The sequence below is a fragment of the Lissotriton helveticus genome, chromosome 1_1 (assembly GCF_964261635.1).
Source record: "Lissotriton helveticus chromosome 1_1, aLisHel1.1, whole genome shotgun sequence".
NCBI classification, from domain to species: Eukaryota; Metazoa; Chordata; class Amphibia; order Caudata; family Salamandridae; genus Lissotriton; species Lissotriton helveticus.
The window spans coordinates 648,458,399-648,479,486 of record NC_136057.1 but is presented as its reverse complement, the minus strand read 5'-3'; the positions used below and the strand labels follow the sequence as shown (position 1 = coordinate 648,479,486).

The following is a 21,088-nucleotide window of genomic DNA, read 5'->3' as shown; positions in this document are numbered from 1 at the left end:
ATAGTCATCTCATGAAAATGAATATAAAGCAAACTGTGCCTTTAGTTAAACAATAAATCCTTCCATCTTAACATGCTAAAATTCAAATAGTCATCTCACAAAAATGAAAATATAGTAAACAGTGAGAGAGGTGATGATTTCGGTATCCTCCCTAACCTAGGGAGAGAACCAAGCAGATGCCTTGAACACAAAGAGCACATCATGCTGAAATGATTTGGTGGTGGTCCCATCCTCCAAGGACCCCCCCAAGCACAGTTATGGGCAAAAATACAATCCCAACCAAAAACCCTGCAAAGCATTAATGGATGATATTCTAGAGTGCAGTGAATATTATAGTATCCAATATCAAAACATTCCTCAAGGGGCAGGGTATTGGGATCAGCTGAGAGTTAATACTATAATATTCACTAAACTCTAGAATCTCGCCCCATAATGTTTGCTGGGCCTTTGGTTGGCATTGTATTTTTGTCCATAACTTCACTTGGAGTGGTCTCAGGAGGATGGACCACCACCGAATCGTTCATCATGATAGGCTCTTTGTGTTCAAGGCATCTGCTTGCCCTCCCCCTAGGTTAGGGGGACCCCATAATCATCACCTCTCTCATTGCCTGATATTTTTCAATGTTCACTTTTGTGAATTAGTAATATGCTTTTTAGCATGTAAAGGTAAAGTTGTTTTATCAAAGGGTTGTGGGTACAGTAGTTAACTCCACTACGTAACAGAGTCAGAAATATTGCATGAGCGAATTCCGTGTTTTCAATGAAATGCGTAGTTACCAAATTTCCGCAACCTCCGCTAGCGGAGCAGAGTTCATTGCCCATGATTAGCCCTGAATAAAATGAGGTGGGCACTCTCTTAGGCAACTTTAACTCTTTTGCGCTCTAAATAATTCCCTCTTCCTTTTCTTGTGTGTGAGATAGAAATCTTAGGGCTATATGTATGAACACATTTTCCCATAGACATAGAATGGGTGAAACCCTTTGATACATCTGGCCCTTAGGGACGAGTAAAGGAAGGGAGATACCACTCGCCCCTCCTTAAGTGTGTGGTCATAGACATTGGTATATACCTGATTGGCATATCTAGTTTACTTGCAAGTTCCTTGTAAAACGGTACACCCTATACCCGTCAACTGAAACCTAAATGCTATTAGTGGGCCTGCAGCACTGGTTGTGCCATCCACACAAGTAGCCTTTCAAACCTTTCTTAGGCCTGCCATTGCAGGGCCTGTGTGTGCAGTTTACTGCCACTTCGACGTGGCATTTAAAACCACTTGCCAAACCTTAAACCTCTCCTTTATTACACATGGAGCACCCCTAAGGTAGGCTCTCGGTAGCCCTGTGGGAAGGGTGTTGTGTACCTGAAAGGTAGGACATATACTTTTAAGTTTTACATGTCATGGTAATGACAAAGACCGAAATACGTTTTCACTACTGCGAGTCCTACTTCTCTCATAGGCAAGCATTGGGAATTCTTTGAAAACACTTTTAAGCTGTAATTCCTGATTAGAAAAGAGTAGCTAAATCATGTTTCATATCTTTAGAATGCTAATGATAAAACCTCTTTAGTGGTAAAGTTAGATTTGTCATTACTACTTCAGAAATGGCACTTTCAGAAAGTGGGATACCTGACCCCTTTGATGTTTTTTGCTTTAATCTCTTTATAGCAACTATCAAACAAAACCTTTTTTATGTTTGATTTTAGGTTATTTATTCAACCAGTTTGTTTGAAGTTTTTGCATTTTTTTTGCAAAACGTTGTTTTCAAAAGTAGGAAAAGAAGATCCACATATATATGAATAATCGAAAACAACTAATACATTAAACAATTCACAAAATTACATTCATGACAAAAAACTTTAGAAAACAAACATTAACAAAGTGCGACAATTCATAAACGAAACAATTGTTTTTGCACCATGTACATTAAACACATAGCGAGCCTCCTGGCTTTTACTTAAGCCAAAAATCAAGACAGTGCCTAACACGAGGAACTTTTTTGTATGTTTGGGAGGGGAATTTATTTTTTAGTCCAATTCCCTCAACCACTAGAAGTAAGATTTTGGCAGTTCCTCTGTGTTGTTAATAAAATGCCAACGCGTTTCAAAGCACAGGTCTCAATTCCTGTGCCTACCATCAGGACTTCTTATTCATGTGTGTTTCGCGAACATCTGTGCGGACTTGGTTGCACTTGTTATAGAAACAAGGTTGTGAGTCTGTGTCTGCTTTGAATCAAGGCGACCGGGTCCAGCGCAGTTTGACACGCCTATGTTCTTACAAGAAATGCCTCGAGTAACTTGCTTGTGGAATGATGGCTTATAGATTCAAACAAGTGTGCCACAAGAATCCAGGACGCGGTTGAATCGAGACTCGCATGGGACGTGAAAACTACTGTCAATGTAAAGTGAAATACGAGACACCGTCCAACCTTCGTCTAAACTACCAACCCGGTCGCCTTGATTCAAAGCAGACCTTTTGAGATGTTTTCATTGTATTACTGGATGTGTTTGTGTTACACTAATACTTTATGAATTACCTCTTACAGTACGTCTGCTTGTTGGGTGCCAATCTAACAAAGCGTGAGCATAGGTTAATTTAAAGTGTGCAACTAGCTTACCCTGACTAGGATTGTTGTCCCTAACTGGACAGGGTGCAAACCTCTGTCAATTAGAGACCTCATTTCTAACATTGGTGATCAGCGGTGAGGATAGGATTTTTGTTTGTGCAATGCCATATAGTAATTCAATTTTCACTACAACTCTAGCCTTAAAACAATTCAAGCCTGTTTCAATTCATCCTTTCTAGCCTTTTTGAGTTTGTTGATATATTTTTACTTTCTCAGGAGAAGCTGTACCTGCAGGAATTTAGTTTGAGGTGGCCATGTTAGAATGCTAAACTATGCAGCAGCAAAATGATTTCTGCAAGGACTTTCACCTTTCTACAAAGGGCTTTACCAGCATGTACAGCTGCAGAACACTTTGAGGGACTGGGCGTAGACCTAGGATGCAGAGGCTGACATCTCAGAGGAAGAGCAGGAAATTACTGAGGAGCAGGGTGACCTGATTCTAGAATCTGAAATGGGTCTGAAACTACATGTGGACAGGGCCCACAACTTCCCAGGAGGAGTAGTTATTACAAGGGCAGAGATCAGTGTCTCTTTAAAGAACCTGACCCAGAGGAGCAGGCAGACAGGAGTGTGGAGCAAAAACTCAAACTGAAGCATGCCAAGTTAAAGCAGGAAGAACAGCTTGCAAAATTGAAACTGGAGAAATAACAGGCTCTGGAGGAAAGGAGGTTGATTCTGGAGGAGAGGAAGATGTCTCATAAGCGAAACCTCAGAGAGCTGGATATAAAAGCCCTACAAGTGGGGCCCAGGAACAGTAATGGTGGCAGTATACTGACAGTGGTCACTGGTGAGTCCAGATCCAGGATCCTAAAGGATTTGGTGCCCAGCTAAGTGGGGGAGATGGCATAGACAAATGGTTTGCAGTCTATGAAGTGGTTTTCAGAGTGCACAAGGTGCCAGTGGAGTTCTGGGGTAGTAGTTTGTGGAGGTATATGTCTACGGCGGTGAGGGACACCCTCCTTACACTAGAGGTAGAGGACCATACATGCTACATGGCAATGAAGGCCATCCTAGACAGTACGTTTTCTCTAACCCCTGAGAGGTGTAGGCTCAGAGTCAGGGTCACCCACAAGATCTCTTCACAATCATGAGTGGATTTCTTGGATTATGCCAGCAAGGCAATGAAGGGCTGGGTGAGGAGCAGCAAGGTTGATGATTATTCAGGGCTGAATAACTTGACTTTGAAGGCGCACATGCATAATATTTCTTTTCCAGAGCTGCACCAACAACTAGTTGATAGCAAGCAAACCGGCCCCAGGATTCTTGCTGAGGAGGTGGACATCAGGGTCAGCACCAGAATGTCCAAGAAGGGATCTTGGGGAGACTCCCAAAAGGATGGTCAGGGTTCCCTAAATAAGAAGGAGTGAGGAGATAAGAAGACAGAGGGCCTGGATTAGATCTTGCCTGTCAGGTTACTCTGACAGGCAATTCGGATATCCCCTCTGCTGAAAAATCAATCCTATTACATCCTATGAGATGTATATTTCAGCAGATGGGATATCTGTCACCGTTCTGATTAAGGGTGGATGGAGCTTGCGGAGTTGCACTAGGCTTAATTTCGCAGAGTTGCATAGAAACTCAGTGGAATTCCATGGAGTTCCGCAAGTGGGAAGAGCGGCTCCACTCACCCACCCCTAGTTAATTGAGCCCGCAGTTGCCTTAACTTTCACTTAAATTTGTGATTTTGCAGGTTCTGGAAATTTAGTCATGCCTCCTGTGAAGTAAACCAGGCCAATGAACATTATTTCACCCTAGTCGCAGAGTCCAGTCCACACTCAACAGTATGAAAAAACATAAGCTGTGGAGTGTAGGTACCAGACCAACCAGGTCCACTGCATGGTGTGCACTGCAGTTGTGTAATGCGGAGTGCTGCTTTTCTGCAATATACACTTCTTTCCAGGGCGGTGCCCCAAAAATATGTTTGATTTCTGGGAGGTGGTAATTCCCCTATAAACCCTCTCAGCATGGCCAGAACCCACCTGTGGACTTCCTCCCCCAACACTGCCCACCACGTGTCCAATTCACTTTTGGGCAGTCAGTGGGTCAAAAAATCACATCACTTTCCACCTTCAGTGTTGCAAGAGAGGTTCTTCAAAGATACCCTGTAGTGCCACTCCAGAGCAAGTAACATTAACACAGACGAGTAGCAAGCGCAGCTTCTAGGAACCTCTCTCACCTGCCAGCCTGGGTAAGGTGGTCCTGAGCTTTCTGGCATTGGAGACGGGGGTCCATGGATTACTGCTTCCTCCCAGAATCCTTGGTATGAGCAGGCCCATGCAGTGCACTATCAGGGGGCACACCAGCACCTGCTTCAAGAAGGAAATAGCCATGGAAGATCTCACGCAGGATGGGCTATGACTACAGCCCAGCGAAAGGCTCACTAGCACGGCAATGACTGATGTGTTTTTGTGGGTGGAGCAGCCAATTTGGGTGTAGGTAAACCTATTGATATTATTTGGAGCAAAAGAGTCTCTTTCCTTAAGCCATGCCCTCTTACCCTGGAACTGTTTGCCTAGATCTAACACAGAATCCAATCACAGCACAATCAGTAAGCGTTTTACTGTTTTTAAGGAGTTTGAGTGATGGCAATTTGCATAAGTGTTGAGATCAGGAAGGTAGGGACATCGAGGTGGGCGTTGGTGTTATTATTTCATTTATTTGTAATGTGGTGGCTACCGGTAAAACTCCGCTATGCGGCGTAGTCAGAGTTTTTGTCAAACTCTGCCCTCCAAGTGGAGTGCAGAGGGACAAAAACTCGGTTTACTCTGCCGGCCGAGCGGAGTTTCACACCCAGACTAGGTCTGGTGTGAAACTCCGCTCCGCCGGCAGAGTTAACAGAGTTTTTGTCAAACTCTGCCTTCCAAGTGGAGTGCAGAGTGACAAAAACTCTGTTAACTCTGCCGGCGGAGCAGAGTTTCACACACAGACTTAGTTTTGTCAGAGTAACCCATCTGCTAAGATCTAAATCAGGCCCAGCGTTCTCTCAAGGCCCCCAACGCAACTCACTGGGGAAAAGGCAAAGTTCTCATTCCCAATCTGGCCACCAGAAGAAAAAGTACCCTGCCTGACAAAGGTCAGCAGCCCAAGCCCATCAAGTGCTAAGAGAGCTATAAAAATGGACACTACAAAGGCTATCCCAGGTGTACAAAAAGAGCACCACCTCCCACTGGCAGAAAAAAATCCAGGAGTGGCTAGTGTAGTGCTGCGGGAGGAGTATATTTCAGTTAATGGGAGGGAGTTTAGTGAGGTTACCCTAGTGTCCCTGGGTGACAGTGAGCTGGCTCCTAAGATACATGTGCCCTCAAACACTAAAAAGTATTGGCAATGGGCCTCCATCTATGGGAAAGGTGTTGATACTCTGAGGGAAACAGAAGCCAGCATGATTATGATAAGGAGTCAGCTGGTGTCCACAGAGCAGGTAGTACCAAATGCATTCCACCAAGTTGTTGCAGCTAACAACAGAGATGGTCACTATCCAGTGACCCTTGTTCCTTTTGAGTGAGGGGTGTTACAGGTCTTCAGAAAGCTTGTGTGATCCCTGTCATGACTATTTGTTGGGTAGTGACCTTAAGCACACTGCCTGGAAAGAAATGAAGCTTAAGACTCATGTGGAGATGTTGAGGTTACCTGATTGGATCTGTGCATCGACAAGGTCCATAACTACACAGATGGGAGCCAAAACGCTCTGGAGCCCAGAACATTTGCCCAGCCAGATGCCAAAAGGGGAAAGGCAGAGGACAGGGTAAAATAGCCCCTGAGTATCTTCCTAGTGAGATGGGTGGGCCATATACTGTGGCTTCCCTGGAACCTACTGAGGAGGGCCCTGCTTCCCTTGTTGACCTGCCTACACTTGCTGGATAGCATATAGAAGGATGACCCACCAAGAAGTAGTTCTGTAGGGCACGAAGGGAGTGTTTCACACTTGAGGCCATGAGGGAACAGGCTAAAGCCCAAGCAGCGGGTGATGTCTGTGGTAGTTATCACATTTACTAGGAGGACAACCTTCTTTACTGTGAGCCTAAGGCTCTTTTGCAAGGGATAGCAAGGGCCCGGGTGGTCCTATAATGCTAAAGTCCCATACTACTGGAGCTGGCTCACAAAATTCACCTGGTAGGACTGTTGGGCCAAGACAAGACCTTGCAAGGCTTGTCCCACATCTCTTTTGCCCCAAGGTCAGGACTTCCTCAGATGCATTATGCAGGACCTGTGTAACCTGCCAGGCTAGTGTGAAGACAGGACAAAGGCATACCCCTCCCCTCAACCCACTGCCTGTTGTTGCCATCAACATTTTTGGGACCATGGATCCCCAGATTACTTCAGGCAAGAAGCTCATCCTGGTTCTGGTTGATCATGCAACTCAGTGCCCAGAGGCAATTCTTCTGAGGACCATGACTGCACTTGCAGTGGCAAAGGCCCTGATGGGATTTTTACCTGAGTGGGTTTCCACAACAAAGTGGTGTCTGACAGGGGCACAAACTTCATGTCTGCTAATATGAAGTCAATGTGTAAATAACATGGAGTAACTCATTATAAGTTCCTCACTTCTTACCACCTACAAACCAATGGACTTGTTGAGAGATTCAACAACACCTTGAAAGGCATGCTTAGAAACCTGCCTGAGGCCTTGAGGAATAGGTGGGACAATCTCTTACCATGCATGTTGTTTGCCTTTAGGGAGGTACCACAGAAGGGAGTGGGCTTAAGCCCCTTGGAGCTTCTGTATGGGCACCCTGTCAGGGGACCCCTAAATCTGGTGAAGAAAGGGTTTAGTGAGCTACATGCTGGCATTCAGAAGCCAGATGGCTAACCTGTGATGAAAGAGTGGTATGACCAACACTCTACCACTGTGGAAGTACAGCCTAGCCTGCGAAGAAAGGGTGGGTTATGGAACCTGTGGATACTGATTGAAAAGAAGGGTAAAGCTACCTACCTGGTGGACCTTAAGGCACCAGGTAACCCCACAGGGTGCTTCACCTCAGACACCTCAAACTCCACTTGGAGAGGTCTGATCTCACACTGCCTATGGTGACAGATGGAGAAGAGGAAGAGGAGGTTAAACCTCTCCCAGACCTCTTGGACTCCAAGGAAAAGGATGGCTCTTTGGAAGGAGTAATCCTTTCCTCCATTCTAGTGCCTGAATAAGAGAGTGAATGCCACCAAGTGTTGGGACAGCACCCTTCTCTTTTCTCTCTTACTCCTGGGTCTAACGACCTGTGTACTCATGGTCGAAACACATGGCACAACCTCCCACTTAAGAAACAATCTTCCAGGTTGCCGCATAAAGTGAGGGCCAGCATTAAGAGTGAAATCTCTAAGATGTTGGATAGGGGGTGCTAGAAGCCTCCGGTAGCTCCTGGTCTACTGCTGTGGTTGGGGTACCAAAAGCTGCCCCAGAGGGCACCACACCTAAAGTGAGGTACTGTATAGATTATAGAGGGCTAAATTCTGTGACAAAGACTGATGCTTATCCCATCCCCACGGCAGACAAACTCATTGATAGGTTAGGGGCTGCCCAAAACTTAAGTAACATTGATCTTACAGCAGAGTACTGATAGACCACCCTAACAGAAGGTGTCAACAAGAGGTCAGCCTTTTTCACCCCAGAGGGCCACTATCCGCTTAGAGTGATGGTGAGCCAGGTACTCACTGGTATAGAGGTCTTCTCAGCTGTCTATCTGGATAACATAGCTGTCTTCAACAGTAGGTAGAAGGACCACCTTTTTCACCTCTAGGAAGTGCTTCAGGCTTTGCAACAGGCAGGCCTGACTATCAAGGTCAGTAAGTGCCAGGTAGGTCAGGGGTCTGTGGTATACTTGGAACTCCTGATGGGTAGGGGTAAGGAGCAATTCCTCCATGCCAAGATTGAGGGTTATATTAACTGAGAGACCCCAAAACCCAAACTGAGGTCAGAGCATTCTGGGTGCTGTAGGAGGTTTGTCAAGGGATTTGGCCCTATTGTTGCCCCTTGGCAGAGCTGACTTCTAAGAAGCAGCCCAGAGATACGATTTGGTCAGAGGCATGCCAAACTGCATTTGACTCCCTGAAGCTTGCCATGTGCACAGCATCTAAAAACAGGAAAATAAAGAACTGATGATTGAGTTTAATTGCAGTCCCATTTTAAAAGATAAAGCATAATCATTGATGTGCTTAAGTTCATGATAATGGTGACTACTAGACAAAATTCCCAGTTTTTCTTGGTGTTGGACCTCTCTTTTTTGGACTTCTGCTGTGGAGTGAGACCTCCTCATGAAATCACATTAACCATAATTAAATCTCATCTGCTGTAGTGCTCTGTTTTAGAATAGTGTTTAGCTGCAACCTTCAGTGACCACTTTTGAAATAAGGACTGTTGCTGTGAATAGATGGGTCAAAAGATCATAAAGAAGGTGTGTATAAAACATGCTCACATACATCTGCAAACATGAAGACTGAGGAGGAATCCTGCCTCACTCAGCCAGACATCTTTTCACAGGTATCTCAGATAGGGTCTAGTATAAATTATTTAAATGATATTAGGTACTGAACAGAACTACACCATTCCTTTTGCTGACAATGCATAGGGTGTTTTTGTGCACGTTATGTTTAAAGTGTTTCAAACTGTACATGTGGATTGGTGTGTGATACAAGGACCACAGTCAGTATCTTGCTTATATTTTTGGGATCTGGAAGTCATATCTAATATCAGATTTACACTAGTTAAATTCTTAATTAAGCCTCTATAAGAATGTATTTCTTTGGTTCAGTCCTTAATGAAATATACATTTTGCGCTGCCTGGCTGAGTGAGTTGATTACTGTGCTCTATGATCTGGGAGATTAAAGATCCCATTGACCAATGAGTACATTCTAGAGAGTTTAAGAATCTCCTGTTGTCTAAACTGCCCCAGTCTAAACTAGTTGGAAATGTCAAACTTCCTTATGCTGCTTCCAAGCAGGAGATTAGCAGATCTCCCTTTCACATTACTTTATTTAGATTTTAGGGGCTCATTACCGTCTCGGATTTAGGACCGACTGACTTGCGGTCAGCGGTTCCCACTGCTGAATTACGATGCAACCAAACATTGTTTCCTATGGGAGCCCATGTTACACCAGAGAACCAGCCGTAATACAGGCTCCTATGGGTAAATTGTGTGTGTTTGTAAAACCCTGCACCCAGTCAGTGCAGGGTTTCACCGGGGGGGGGGGGGGTCCATAGCTACCTCCTCGGCCACCAACCATGGGCCGCAGAGGCAAGGGGGCCCTGCCAGGGGCCCCAAAAGACAGTTTCTGACAGCCGTTCCATGTCGGACAGGCCAACTCGGAAAGGGTGTTGGTAAACCAACAACCTAATCCCGACGGCATAAACGCTGTCCATAGGGAGTTACGGTGTGGTTCTGACCAACAGGAATACTCCGTGATACAGTTGGCATCAAGTAAGAATGATTGGGCGGTTTACATTCTGACCGCGAATATCATAATCGGGCGGTCAGAATGTAAACCGCCTGAGTCGGTCAGAAGGGCTCCGATGCGGTCGGGAAGATTCCGATAGTCGGGCGGAGGCCATCTGCCCAACATCGTATTGAACCCCTAAGACGCTACCTGAAAGCATTTCGTGCAGATTTACTTGCACTTACTCCTTCATCACTAATCTAATACCTCTTTAAGACACCTACCCCACGCCACCTTCCAAGATCTCCTCTTCGTTCCAACGCGGGCTTGCTCGTTGCGTGGAGAGAGACAGATCTGACGGATTGCGATCAGGGGCAGCTCCGGGCAGAAAACACACTTCCAGTCTCACCGGAAACTAGGTTGGCACTCTAGCTGGCCGAGCAGACGGGGCTACTTAAACTGGAGTTTGGCAGGGGCGCAGTGGACGCTCCGAGTGTCAGGTATTTTGGACTGAATTATTTTAAGCATTTGGTTAGTTTCTATACCATTTGAATCCATTTTTAGACGCACTTCGTGCAGACTTACTTGCACCTACTACTTTATTGCAACGCTACCTGAAAGCATTTCGTGCAGATTTACTTGCACTTACTCCTTTATCACTTATCTAATACCTCTTTAAGACACCTACCCCACGCCGCCTTTCAAGATCTCCTCTTCGTTCCAACGCGGGCATGCTCGTTGCGTGGACAGAGACAGATCTGACGGATTGCGATCAGGGGCAGCTCCGGGAAGAAAACACACTTCCGGTCTCACCGGAAACTAGGTTGGCGCTCTAGATGGCCGAGCAGACGGGGCTACTTAAAATGGAGCTTGCCACGAGGCGCAGCGGACGTGCGCAGCGGGGGCGCCGACAGCACGCCAAAGGAGCGCCAAAGGTAAGCCCCTCTGCGCCCGTCCACGCCAGTCCATCGCATCTCGCCAGGAACGCTGCTCCCACCAATCTATATGGATACATCTATACTAGAAATGCCCTGCTGAATATGCGCCAGCAAGTCCATCTGTGTGACTGCCCCCCCCCGCGCCATCCGTTATGCGGCCCGTTCAAATGCCCTTGCGGGGATTTCTCACTTGGCCAATCCACCCCTATCAATGCACTTCTCGTGCCCCCAGCCGTACAGTATCTTAAGATCCTACAACTTAACGTCATGTCACTCATCAAACACCATGCCGAGGTTCATGAACTCATCCTAGATGAAGCACCTGATATCTTTTTCATGACAGAAACCTGGCTTCATGATGAGGTGACGGCTGAGCTCGACTTAGCTCTTCCACCAGAGTACTCCATCTATTCGAGTAATCGAAACACCAGGGGAGGTGGGATAGCGGTAGTTGTTAAATCCTGCTATCCGTGTACGTGGAAGAATATAGTGATAGAAGGTTGTGAAAGTGCGCACTTTCGCATTTCGGTCAACCATCATTTCACCCTCTCTGGCCTCCTGATCTACAGGCCCCCAGGGAATGATGCCACATTCAGGAAAGCCCTTCCAGAGACCGTCAGTTCTCTTGCATTGGGAGTGGCTAACTTTAATATCTTTAGTGACCTTAACCTGCATTTTGATCTAGTCCAGACTCCCACCATCGGCGGCTTGCTCGCCAACCTTGCGGCATTCCAGCTCCATCAGGTGGTCACTAACCCTACTCATGTGGGTGGGCACATCCTGGATCCTATATTTACCAACTTAGCTATGGCAAATGTCCAGCTGCCAACCCCGGTGGTATGGTCTGATCATTCACTGGTGGAGCTATCCCTCCCAGTCTCGGATCCTCCATTTAAAAATATAGACAGAGTTATTTTCAAACGCCCCTGGAGTAAGTTGAAATATGTGGATTTCCACCGCCTTCTCAGGGAATACCCTCTTGGCCATTCAACGAAGTAGAGTCTGGCTATGACCTCTTCTGTGACTGGATCACTCGGGCCCTTGACTCCTTGATTCCAGTCGCCCAGAGCAAATGCCGCACCCTAGAACCTAGTCCATGGTATGACGAGGCCTTGTTGTTCCTGAAGAAATCCTGTAAAAAGGCGGAAAGAGACTGTCGGAAAAACTATGACCCTGAGAAGAAAATATTATACCTAGCTAAAGTAAAAACTTACCATAGAGCCATCTGCAGGGCAAGTGCGGCATACTACTCCAGTGAGATCAAACGCAGCTCTAATCCGACCAAGTTGGTTTTTAAAATTCTTAAAGATCTCACCGCCAAAAGAGTCCCAGTCTCAGAGGTCTCGTTAGAGTCACATTGCGAAGACCTCGCTACCTTTTTCTTGGAAAAAAGTTCGCAACATCTACCGTTCATTCCCGAGCACTGGTCCCTCAAATGCATGGCCGACGCCCAGTCCCTGTACCAACTCCGGCCTCACCATTCTCTCCGAGGTGTCAGAGGTCGAATTTAACAAACTAGCGGCCAAGGTTAAATCCGGCTCCCCCGCTGATCCGCTAAGGCCTGCACAGTTTAGAGACTCCACCGCGCTGTGCCTGCCTCCTCTGCGGCAGCTTATCAATGCCTCATTTGCCTCAGGTACAGTGCCCACTAGATGGAAGCAAGCTTCCATCACCCCGATCCTTAAGAAACCCTCGTTGGATCCTAGCAAGCCTGAGAATTACCGCCCAATCTCCCTTTTCCCCTGGGCGGCTAAAGTGGCCGAAGCACATGCCAATAACATACTTACTAAACACCTCCAGACTAACAACATCCTGGATATCGCCCAGAATGGGTTCCGGGCAGGCCATAGTACAGAGATCACCCTCCTTGCGATGACAGAACATCTGCGTTCCGTGCTTGACTCCGGTCAAACGGCGGCACTGGTTCTCCTCGATCTCAGTGCCGCGTTTGACACGGTCTCGCACACGGTACTGCTCCATCGCTTGGAAGAGGCAGGGATTACTGGCCTGGCCCTTGAATGGTTTAGATCGTTCCTTTCTGGTAGATCGTTCCGGGTAGCCACCCCTCTGTTCCAATCCCAAGTCCATTCTATCGAGCAGGGAGTGCCTCAGGGGCCCTCCTTAAGCCCCACGCTATTCAATCTGCATGTGCAGCCGCTAGCTGCTGTCGCCAAGCAGTGGGGCATGGCTATGATATCATATGCCGACGATGCGCAGCTGGCGGTGGCACTCTCCAGGGACTCAGACTATGAGGCTTTCAGGTTCAGGGAGGGGTTGGCTGCAGTGGCAGGCTGGATGACAGCTAACTGTCTCCAGCTGAATGCCAGTAAAACGGAGGTCCTCATCGTCGGTAAGAACGGCGATCTGTGGGGCGATCAGTGGTGGCCTTCGGTCCTGGGTAAGACACCCATACCGGTGACAAACGTAAAACATCTAGGGGTATGGTTAGACCCCGCCCTCAGCCTCTCTAGCCACTCTAAAAAAGTGGCAGCCACGTGTTTTGGCATCCTACGTGCTATCAGACCAATTTTGAAATTCTTCGATGCACCTACCAGGCAACTCATAATTCAGACTACCATTTTATCCCAGCTGGATTACGCCAGCTCCCTCCTGCTGGGGGCAAATCAGGCGGACATCACCCAGATGCAGCGCATACAGAATGCTGCAGCCAGAGCCTTGGTTGGCCTACCTAGGTTTTTCTCAGTGAAGGAAACCATACGGAATTGCACTGGCTTCCAATGGCCCAAAGGATACAGTTCAAGACATTGTGCCTATCCTTTAAAATCCTTAAACAGTCCACTCCCAAAATCCTGGAGAATCTACTGACCCCCTATGTCCCCTCACGCTCACTGAGGTCCAAAGGTCAAGGTCTGGTTACGGTTCCACGCTTCAAACGCTGCAGAGCTGGAGGGCGCTCCTTCCGCTACCTGGCGGCGATGCTCTGGAACTCCTTACCAGTCCATATCCGCGCTATCGACGACCTTCTTCTGTTTAGAAGGGTGCTAAAGACGCACCTTTTTCCACCTAGGATCTAATCTTTGCTCTGTAAATCTCTGCTCTGTACCTGCCACTGCTACCTTTCTTTCCATCTGGTAGCTGGCTTGTTGGTGGCCTTAGCGCCGGGACGCCCCTTCGCTGGGGCAGCTGTGCACGGTATAAATTATATTAACATAACATAACATAACAGATGTTACCATTCAAAATATTTTAACACAGGCACTTGTGGTTATTCTATATAAATAAAGCACACATCTCTACATTCACCTCCAAAGAAAGCTACACATAAAGCTTTATGTTACGAGTGCTTACGAAACCAGAATTGTCTTTACTCTATTGCAAGCAGCCACATGCCTTAGCTACCTCTGAAACAAATTCACACATCCCCCTCAATATCTATCTTACCTCTTGTGGCCCAGAAACCCCTTCTACACATTTCAGTAATATTCTGCATTCACACTTAGCCGGCAACTGTGCATCTTCATCAGTTTCATACTCTTTCCTCCCTATGATTATAATTGTGTTGTCTGACTCCAACATTTAAAAACAATTTATCATGTAAAATTTCTTTGGCAAGTGACTACGAAAATAATTGAGTACCTTTCATTGTTTCTGGTATAGGGCTATTGTACCCCCCAGAAATATCAATATTGCTTTAGTTCAGTAACTTTAGATAGTTTATTATGGGAAAATATTGCTAATATCATCCTTGCAATACTATGTGACATTATGTAAAGTCATTCCCGGCAGGTAAACTAATCGAAGTAATATTTCACTCATGATAAAACTCTACTCAAGCATTTTTCTGAAATTCAAACTATAGCACTGTGGTATCAAACTATAAATGTTAGTGTTGTCCTTTTATCATTTCCCCTGATGCTCAAGGTGCAATGATACTTTATCTCTAGTATATTTCCATAGGGACATGATAAAACAACATTATTTAGAGCATTTCATTTTGCATCTACTTTCTAGATTTTAGTGTATAAGAGGATGCACAGTAGAAAAGTAGACAAGTCTGAGCAGAAAGTAGAAAATCTTGTCTCCAATTTTATTAATGTTATGTACAATGTTTATTCTATGAAGGATAAGCAAGCGTATATATATGTATGCATTTATTTACCTCCCTCTGATTACATTAGTCATGTAAAGATTTTATGGATTGGAAGTTGCCTTTAACAGAAGTTTTAGTTCTGAAGCGACCTTTAGTTATTAAGATGCTTGGAGGTGTATCATTTCTGTCAATTTCATAAACTTTCTCTCTTTTCAGCTACAGGCATGCACTACTTGTTCAGCAGTAAAACTGGCGAAGTTCAATGGCTGAAATAGGTTACCAACAACGTCAAAGCTCGAATGAGCACGCTACATGCGTAAACCAAAAGTAAACTGAAAAACGTGTTATTTTGCTTTTGAATTGAAATCATTTACATCGTTATGCTGAGTGCCGAAATGCCGACAACATTCACCGCGATGGACAAGTTATTGAATGACTTACTGAGTTTCACGTCATCAAAATATCCAGCTTTTTGCTGATGAATATTTGAAATTCTGTGCTGTAGAAGTCTGAAGGGGAATGGATTTGAAATGTTTGTTCAAATAAGGTAAAGATAACGTTACAAAAATGACATTGATTCGTCAGAAGCCAGGGGTACCATAAGTGACATTGAATAACATCACAAAAAGCGACATCATATGGCTTTTACTTGATGAGATCATTGAAAGGGTCAGAAACTTATGCATTTAATCATCTCTGGACTCCATTATACCACACAAATGGATTAAAAAAAGACCGAAGGACAAACGATCACCATGGTACACCCCTAAAGTTCGTGAAGTTAAACAAAAATTAAAAAAACTAGAGAGGGCCTGGAGGAAAGATTACAGCCTAGAGAAAAAATTTAAATATAGAGAAGCTATCAAAATTTATCAGGCAGAAACTTAGAGAGCACAGGCACAATATTTTGAGGAGAAAATCAAAAGGGCAGCCAACGCTCCGAGGGAAATTTCCTGAATAGCGAAAAAACTGACAAATTCTCCCTCAGCTGAATTACCCTACGTAGAGGTACAGAATCTGCACCTCAACGTTGTAAGGAACTAGCAGACTTTTTTTACCATAAAATTCTGGATATTTACAACTTGTTTCCCCTAGTTTCTGGACCCGAGGGCCAGGACACAGAATTATAAATTTCAGGGGATGGATCCGCACATCTAGAAGATATTCCCACTTTAGACACTTTAGACACAGCCACGCTTTCCCAAATATTTGCTAAAATCAAATCAGGATCCCCCTGTGATGCAACCCCTGTGCACCTGCTGCGCAAGGTAGAAGTACTATTGGAATTACTAAATTCTTCCGTAATCGCGGCCAAGTGCCCAGGTCATGGAAACATGCCATGGTAAAAGCGCTATTAAAAAAACCTAACCTCAACCCTGAATGGTGGAGCAACTATCAGCAAGTATTGCAAGTATCACACTTCCCCATGACCAGTACAATTTTAGAGAAACACATAAATTACCTGGAATCCCACTCGATTTTACACACTTCCCAGGCAGGCTTCCGACCCAACCACAGCACAGAAACTGCCTTGTTATCAGTAATGGAGGAATCAAGGAAAGTCCTTGATCAGGGAGGCACAGTGGCAATTATCCTGCTTGACCTGAGCTCCATGTTTCACACTGTCAACTACAACATTCTCTTTGATAGACTCAAAATGGTAGGAGTGTCAGGAAAAGCCCTCTCCTGGATCAAATCCTTTCTAAAAGATGGATCATATCATGTCTTTGAAGGCAACCTCACCTCAAGAAGGCTCCCTCTAACATGTGGAGTCCCACTGAGGTCCTCTTTGAGCCCCACTCTTTTCAATGTTTATTTAGGACCCCTTGCTGAGATAGGCCTGCCATATGGGATCCAGATTGTGACTTATGCGGACGACACACAGCTAGTGGTAGCTCTAAGCCACTCAAAGAAGGGGCCAGCCAATTTAGAAGCTAGCTTGGGAACGGTGGCGACTTGGATGGACCAGTCATATCTCAAGCTTAACGGAGTCAAAACGGAGTTAATGATCCTTGGTAATCATAATATCACTTCACCTACACTGAAAAGGCCCAAATGTTTGGGTCCCCCTCCAAAACCCAAAGAAAGGATCAAAAGCTTAAAAGTATGGCTAGATAGGTCACTTAAATTTGACCACCAAGAAGTTCAATTAGTAGCTTCTTATTATGGCATTATCAGAAAAATGCGGAAAAGTTTGCCACGGCTTCCTGTTACTACGCTTAGGATCGTGGTACAAGCACTGGTGCTGTCCCGGTTCGACTATGGAAACTCTCTCTTCCTGGGCACCCCGAAGGCCACCACAAGAAAACTGCAGGTTTTGCAAAATTGCGCAGCTAGGCTGCTGCACAACATCCACAGAGCACAGTCAGCTAAACCGGTGCTGGAAGCATTGCACTGGCTACCAATAAAAGAATGCATAATGTTCAAATCACTATGCATAGCACACAAAACCCTATGGGGTACAGACCCAAAAATCAATCTCGTTCTGATGGCCTTTCATCGTACCTCACATAACCTGAGAATTCCAATGTATTCCTGGCAACAGTAACTAAAGTTAATAAAGTAAGAGTCGGAGCCCCTATGTTCTCCTACAATGAGGCAAGACTATGGAACACACTCCCAATCCAGCTCCGTTCAATGACCCATCATCTGTCATTTTAGAAGCAATTTAAAACATGGGTTTTCCAGTACCTGCCTTGAGACTTTATCCTGCTACGAGTTGCAACCAGCACTGGGATGCCTAAGGGTAGCCATGCGCTCTATAAAATGTGAATTATTAATAATAATAATAACAATAATCATAATGTGATCTTTGCCAAGATGTACTGACAGCATGTCACATCATGGAAAGAGCTTAATGAAGCTGGCTCCTCCACATGTTACAAGCCTCAGAGAGAAATCTTAGATACAGGCTTCAGGGAATCAATGACTAATTGATTGTTGTAGGATGAGATGACAGTGATGAAATGTCTTACTATGAAGTTCATAGCAAATGAGATGTGCTATCGCCTATTTCCTGAAAATTACAATCATTCTTTTAACCTTTCATTGACTTTTACATGTATATATTCCCCTAGCAAGTGCAAGAACACAAAACACATTCATTTGGGGCATTACAAGTCTCACTGGGTTCATGTGATATAACTACTAAATTCAATAGTCTTTGGGTATCGGTCATATTTGATCTGGACAAGAAATTATATTTTACCGCCATCCTCAGCCTTACATACACAGACTCCGTCAAACCTTTCTTCAACCCACAATAGCGCACCTGCTCACACTTTTTACACAGTACCTCTAAGTTAAGCCAGACTTGCATTAGTGTCAAGCTGCCAGAAGGTTCAGCACAGGTTAATTTAGTGACTTTTGTGGTTCAACCTGACCAGGATTATGGCAGTTGACTAAGTGGGACTTCCACCCCTCTCAACCAATAACCCATTTTATTACAGTATAATATAAAGAACCTTCTTTTTCACAGTCTGTCAGGCATTTGCTATTCATTGACCACCACATTGTGAAGCATGTGTAGTTGACTCGATGCCTATGTAAGAAATGTAGTTGTACTCACTTTATTTTACTCTGGAGGGGGAAAGGCTGAGTCAACCTTGCTGGGATGGATTCAAATTGTTCAAACTTGCAAGTGCTGCTCCCATTTGCATTGCCTTTTAGTACAAATCCTAGTTCACAAGGATTAAAAGCAGCAGACGCCTTATTACAATTCCGAGCAGCTGTAATTCATTGCAGATGTAGGTCAACTGTGAGACAGAGATGTGCAGCAATTTTTTTAAAGTAAAGTGGCTGTGCAAATTATCATGGCCAAAGCCTATCTTTGGATTTATGCAGACATTGAGGATTTCTTGAATTCCTCGCTTGTAATTCAAGCACCTCTCAAAAATGTGTCTTGTGGCTCCAAAAAGCCCAATCTTTAAGTGTTGCTTGCAGTCCCAGCACATCCCTCCCTAATTCCTACCATTAAACCATATTACTCATGTTAAGAGATATGAGATAAAGTATTTCCTTTGACTTCTCCTTCTCCTCCTGGCCATTTCAATACTCTCCATGTTCATATAACTTACGCAGTCCGTTGGTGGACTGACTCCCTAAAATCATTTCAGGCAGGTGTCACAACCATAAGTCCTAAAGAGAACTAATCTGCATGTCATCATGCAGGTTTTCCAGGGGTTGCAACCAACATACCTGGGGTGGTAAGCTGACGAGTAGCAGCCGGTTTTGGACTCACTGTTTGAAGCTTTTTTGTATAATCAAACTGATAACCTAGATTCACATTTGTAAGAGACAGAATTTTCGGTCGGTTATTCATGAATCATAAAGGATCATATGGTGTGTAAAGAAGATCAGTATGATTTATTTAATCATGCCAGAGGGATGTTTTGGTAATTAATCCTTCACTTTTTAAATTGATATTCCTCTATAAAGTAAAAAAGAAAGCATACGTGTCTTACAGAATTAATGTTACCCCAATGCATGATATATTTGCACACTGTCAAATGCTAAAAATTTCCATCAGTCAAGAAGATAAAGGGAAAATAAATAGGAAACATTAATATCCAAAACATGCAAATGGCTAAAAGACATTTGGATACCATGACATTACCTAAAACCTATAATTTGTAGCTCTAGAAATAGTAATCTGGTGCCATGTGATAAGTACATAAAAAAGGTTTCTTCTTTAAACAAGAAATTATAGATGTTTGTGATATATTTATCAAAAATTCCACATATTCCACTTTTATGACACTTGCATAAATGTAATCATAAATGTACATCGGAACTGGGATGAAACACGCAGACTTCTGAAAGGCACAGAAATAGCCACCTCACCCAGGGAGGAAGAGATAAGAAAGCTGTAGGTTAATTTCCAGTGGTTTAAGAAAATTAATATGGTTTAATTAATTGGTATAATAAATTGCCGAAATATTTATGTTTTGGACACTGAATCTAATAAGTACCATCAATTCAAGCCCATCCATCTAATTGATTCAGAAAATATAATTTCGACCCTACAAATCGTCTATGCCTGGACAGTTTAACACACAATACCAGATTCCAGGTCGTAAGGATTGACCTGTACATAATTATGTTACCCTAGGAAGTAGGCATCTGTCTGTGCTGTATGCACATTGTAACTTCTGTTGCACGAGAACTGTGTGTCATAGGCCCGACTTCTGAGTGATAAATACTGCTTTACATAATGCAATTGGCTATATAATGAGATTTTGTTTATTTTTTATTAGTAGTACTTATGATAGCTCACATGTTCTATATATGCCACATAAATAATGCCCACTGGCTCAATAATAATATATATGAGACTACTGTAATGTGGCCTGCATACAAGTGTATTTCTTATACATTTTCTAATGGTACTACCAGTCATGAGCGGAAAATGTATCTTATCACACATTCCAAGGTGAAACGACACAAACAGGGCATTGGGATCTCCCTTCTGGCAAAGAGAACTGATCAAAATCAGGAGACAGTCCTACAAGGATATTTGGCATTTGCCCCAGCCATAGAATGGTATGCCCTGTATGCAGTGTGAGCTGTTCCAACCTGGCCGGCACTCAACATTGGTCCCTGGAATGTAGATTGTGTATCTCATCTCTCCTAATGGATTACTACTAACAACTACCAATTAGGGCTAATTGAATGGAAAATATAGTTATATTATGCTCACTTTTCTTATTTCACCATTGCCATTTTATCTGTCCTTTTAATAAACATGTTGCTACATACATTTTGTCTAGTTTGGTATGCATTAAAAACCGATATCAATTAATCCGTGTGTTACTGTGTGTGCGTTAAATCTGGGGGTTTGCTGAGGGGATGTCAACACCAGCCTTTCTAAATATTTGGCAGGACTCACTGTCTTCACCAAATTCGACCATCAGTAGGTACGGTGTGAGTGAATAACCATGGCATACCTGTTAATTTTCTTTGCTCCAAACAGAGGTAAGTATACTTTCGCTCTTTAAGGGTCATCTATGACCGGTTGTAAATGAAATCGTTTGCCTGCATCATTACTTGGGTTGGTGTGTCAGAGTCAAGACCAATAGGGGCACACATTCTACTACGTGCATTCATTAG

General features: G+C 44.3%; 1 protein-coding gene across 1 annotated transcript in view; it reads left to right on the top strand.

Annotated features, from left to right (window-relative positions):
- LOC144762581 (cadherin-related family member 4-like) overlaps positions 1–15,388 on the top strand; it is a 372,673-nt gene extending 357,285 nt beyond the window's left edge. Inside the window, exon 14 of the mRNA XM_078647805.1 lies at positions 15,197–15,388. Coding sequence (XP_078503931.1) covers positions 15,197–15,255 — 59 coding nt within the window. The 3' untranslated portion in view covers positions 15,256–15,388. The remainder of the gene's footprint in view (positions 1–15,196) is intronic.
- The last annotated feature ends 5,700 nt before the right edge of the window (positions 15,389–21,088 follow it).